The sequence below is a fragment of the Mandrillus leucophaeus genome, unplaced genomic scaffold (assembly GCF_000951045.1).
Source record: "Mandrillus leucophaeus isolate KB7577 unplaced genomic scaffold, Mleu.le_1.0 Scaffold13, whole genome shotgun sequence".
NCBI classification, from domain to species: domain Eukaryota; kingdom Metazoa; phylum Chordata; class Mammalia; order Primates; family Cercopithecidae; genus Mandrillus; species Mandrillus leucophaeus.
Window position 1 is genome coordinate 7,395,276 of NW_012101254.1, and position 4,394 is coordinate 7,399,669.

At 51.9% G+C, this 4,394-nt stretch overlaps 2 protein-coding genes across 3 annotated transcripts in view; one reads left to right on the forward strand and one right to left on the reverse strand.

Moving 5' to 3' along the window:
• Window positions 1-3,285, forward strand: part of ADCY3 (adenylate cyclase 3) — a 122,139-nt gene extending 118,854 nt beyond the window's left edge. Inside the window, exons 21-23 of the mRNA XM_011972700.1 lie at window positions 760-883; window positions 1,546-1,670; window positions 2,306-3,285. Of these exons, the coding sequence (XP_011828090.1) occupies window positions 760-883; window positions 1,546-1,670; window positions 2,306-2,488 (432 nt within the window). The 3' untranslated portion in view covers window positions 2,489-3,285. The remainder of the gene's footprint in view (window positions 1-759; window positions 884-1,545; window positions 1,671-2,305) is intronic.
• The window catches only part of CENPO (centromere protein O), a 17,761-nt gene continuing 15,880 nt past the window's right edge, over window positions 2,514-4,394 (reverse strand). For both annotated transcript variants that reach the window (XM_011972699.1, XM_011972698.1), the window contains one exon: window positions 2,514-3,102. The gene's annotated coding sequence lies outside the window, so the exon portion shown is untranslated. The remainder of the gene's footprint in view (window positions 3,103-4,394) is intronic.

Genomic DNA, 4,394 nt, shown 5'->3' on the forward strand with positions numbered 1-4,394 from the left:
AAAAAATACAAAAAACTAGCCGGGCGAGGTGGCGGGCGCCTGTAGTCCCAGCTACTCGGGAGCCTGAGGCAGGAGAATGACTTTAACCTGGGAGGCAGAGCTTGCAGTGAGCTGAGATCCGGCCACTGCACTCCAGCCTGGGCAACAGAGCGAGACTCTGTCTCCAAAAAAAAAAAAAAAAAATGTTTAACAAGGGAAACTTAAAAAGTGTGGCCTTCAGAACTCTGGTCAATGGCAGCCTGTTCATTTGTTAAGCTAATTTAGACCTGTGTTCAGCTACCAGGAGAGAAAATGGGGTGTAGGAGCCCTGGTCCCAAGCTCTGGTCTTAAAACATCATCATCCTGCTTTACCTCTAAGACCATCCCATGGCCCTCTCTATTGTATGGATGAGGTTACAGAAACATGTTCAAGGCGGGTCACCCCCTCCAGTGCTTATCACCTAGTTGAGGGATCCAAACAAGGACAACTTGACAAAACCTAAGGACCAGGCCCAGCCAAGGTGAAGGAGCCCACCTCGCGGTCAGACTCACGGATCCGTCTCCTCTACCCCCATTGCCCAGACTTTGCCTAGACCTGCTACGTGAACTTTGTCACAGTGGCAAGTCGCAGCTAGCGCGGCTGCCGACTCCTTTGTGGGAGGAAGGGAAGTCAGGCCTTGAACATCTAGCTGTGGGGAATCCACCCCCAGAACACTGCCAGGGAAGACAGCAGAGCAGGTGAGCGGCCCCTGACACTTTCTCCATGGTCCCCTGGCACAGGAGGACAAGTCTGAGAGAGAACGCTGGCAGCACCTGGCTGACCTGGCCGACTTTGCGCTGGCCATGAAGGATACGCTCACCAACATCAACAATCAGTCCTTCAATAACTTCATGCTGCGCATAGGTGAGCGCCCCCAGCCGGCCTGCCCTGTGGCAGGGGCTCGGCCCACCAGGACAGACAGGAGGCTCAGGAGGACTGAGGCATTCGGGTGGGGAGGTTCACGCACTCACAGGGCGAGGGGACCTGAAAGACCTTTAGTCCAGACTCCTCTAGATGACTAAACCAAAACCCAGCTGATGTGATGGTCAGGCTATACTGTGCCTACTGTTTACAACAGAAGCCTGGCCTGCCTGGCCAAGAAGTGAATTTGTGATCCATTTCCAGAGGGGTTTCTGTGCCTGCTGAGGGCATGGCTTCCCAGCTCTTTCCCTGCTCTTTGAAAGGAGTTAAGATCACCTGCTCTTCCACTGAGGGCGTCTCATTCCGGAGCGAGGTCACAGGAGACTTGAAATACCAGGTGTATTAGAACTGGTCACTACCATGCTGAGTAAATCTGCATATGGGGGGGTGGCAGCTGACACTGCCAAGCACACAGATCAACAGGAGACGTGACTGCCACCCTCCAGTAGCATACAGGCAAGCTGAACGAGGACAATGATGTGTTACATAATTAGGAGCTTTGTGGTACAGGTCTGGTGACAAATTCTCTAAAAGAGGAGTTGGTTTCTGAGGCTCATGACAAGGTTTGGCCTGTGGCTGTGCTGAACTTTATGCCTCCACCCTAGGCATGAACAAAGGCGGGGTTCTGGCTGGGGTCATCGGAGCCCGGAAACCACACTACGACATCTGGGGCAATACGGTCAATGTAGCCAGCAGGATGGAGTCCACCGGGGTCATGGGCAACATCCAGGTACGTCCAGCAGCAGAGCCGGCGCGTGCTCAGACTCGGCATAGGAACAGAATCGGAACAGTGCTTTCCCATGTGCCCGCCTCCCACCCTGGCCCCGAACAGTTAAGTCCACAGGCAGAGGCATGGGGTGAGTGGAAAGGAGTCTCTGCAATAGCTAGCCTCAGCGCAGGAGGAAACGCTCCCACCCACCCACCCACAAAATCTGGGCTGAAGTTCTGGGTGCGTATGGCCTGCCTCTGGGTATGAACCGGGTATGAACCTTCCGATACCTTGTGATCTGTCTCAGTGGGGTCTGGCAGAAGAGCTCCACGAAAGGGGCAAAGGGATACAAGAGCAGGCAGTGGCAGTTTCCAGGCAACAGTGCTGCCACCCAGGTGACAATGGCTGTCCTAGGAGAGAAGTCTCTGGGCGAGAGGAGGCCCCCAGCCACTCACTCCAGGGCTCTCCTGCCCACCCGCTGCTCACCGGGGGTGGAAGGAAGGGCTTGGCCCTGGGAGGTTTGGGAAGGGTGCTGAGGGCCCTGTACTGCCTGGGACCCATGGATCAGTGCTCAGCTCCAACCACCCAAAGCCCCACCCGCCCTCAGTCTAGGCTCCCCCAGTAACGCCACATTCTTGCTCCCCATCCCTCTACAGGTGGTAGAAGAAACCCAAGTCATCCTCCGAGAGTACGGCTTCCGCTTTGTGAGGCGAGGCCCCATCTTTGTGAAGGGGAAGGGGGAGCTGCTGACCTTCTTCTTGAAGGGGCGGGACAAGCCAGCCGCCTTCCCCAACGGCCCCTCTGTCACACTGCCCCACCAGGTGGTAGACAACTCCTGAACAGCCTCGAGCCTGCAACAGTCCAAACCGGAAGGGAGAATTTATTTTTTGGAACTGAAGGAAGTCCTGGCCTTCCTGGATTGAAGTGCACACTCGTGGACTTTAGGTTTAGAAATCTCCTCAGCCTTCGTTTGTTCATGGACGTGTGAACTCTGAGGGTGGCCCTGCTATTCCTCCATGTGCCTGTAGCGTCCCCAGCGCAGGGGTCTTAGGCGTAGGGCTGAACAGTCCTTCCAGAGCCCTCGTTCCAATTCCTGCCATTCTTGCCCCTGAGGGGCCCTGGCCACTGTGAGCAGGAGGGTGGCAGAGCTGGGACGAAGTGGCCTTTGCCAGTGGGCTGACTGGGACTGTGGAGGGAACACAGGTGGGGAAGCTCTGCTTCAGACAGGGCTTGGTGGGGCGGGACATGGCTGGCAAACGTTTTGCTCCCATTCTGAAGGTAGGTCAAGCAGGATACCTGGTGGTCTCCATGTGGTCCAAGTGAGGTGAGATGGCCCTCGTCCTGGTGTTCCTCATCATCTTGAAAGGTTCTTCTGGAACCCCTGTCCCCTTAGTCATGAGAGCAGAAAGTGCAATATTTCCTTTTACCTGGCAGGGGAGGGGGGGGTTTATTTCTGAAAGAAAAATATATAAACAGATCTTCTACATTTATATTTTTAATCTTCTGTTAAATACACTCCGACATTGCCTTGCCTTTTGAGCTCTTGCTACAGTCGCCTTTGCTACTGCTTTAAGAGAATTTACAGGTATTGATAAAGAACAAGACTGTTTTATTAAAAGCTTTATTCAACTTGAAAGTGATGGTGGAAACTGTGGTAATATCACTTATCTGAGGAGTGCTGTACTTTGCTGACTCATGCCACTGGTCCCCACCATAGGCCTGGAAGGCAGGAGCTTGAAGGTCTCGTCATAGCTCACTGCACCCCGGAACTATTCTTCAACTGCTTTCTTCTAAAGCGTACTCCAAGCTGGCTTTAGTCCTCTGCACTGTTCCCGGAGCTCTCCCACATGGAGGTTACTTCGTGACTGTGAGGTCTAGGAAGTGGCCATTGCAGGTTAAGTCTGAACGTGGCCTTGGGCCAGTCATGACTCCTGACTCCTATCTGTGCCTGGGCAAGGGAGAGCTAGGGATGAAAACGGGAGAACCTGGTCAGCCAGACACAGGTCTTCATATCTGACCCACACGCCAAGGAACCAGGGGTGCTAGCAAATCAGGACATTAACCTCAGAGCCTGCAGGAGAGGGAAGACCCAGGGGGCGCCTGAGTCCCCCTGAGTTTATGGGCAGATTTCTAACCGTGCTTTTTCAGCGGGGACTTCTTAGTACATTCAGAGCTCTACTAAACTGTTTTAGAAAACAAATTATGAGATAGATTGAACGCTGATTATTTTATCCTACTGCTTTCTCACACCATGTTTATAAAGCAGTGGCCTAGAATACACTGCACCTAACCAAACACCAAAGAACTTTTTTCAAAAGTTTCAAACAGGAACATGAGGAAAAATTACTTAAAGCTTCCATAAAAGCTAGAAATACTTTCCTTTTAAAAAAAAAATTGGGTCTTATCTTCATTAGTGAATGTGGGTTGTTTTTCCATTTTTTATATCAGTGTTTCTCAACACAATCAAGCTACTGCAGTTTGAGTGGAGTGCTACATTTCTGTGAGATCCCTTTGAAAATTTTAGGATTTTTGGCATCTCTATTCCTGGCATTAAATTAGTAGCAGTTACTGTGACAACTTAATGCCCTCAATAATTTGATAGTTTTCCATATTTTTTTCATAAGTACTTCTTGAGTGATACACCTTTTTCAAAAAATGGCTTTTGGCCGGGCGCGGTGGCTCAAGCCTGTAATCCCAGCACTTTTGGAGGCTGAGACGGGCGGATCACGAGGTCAGGAGATCGAG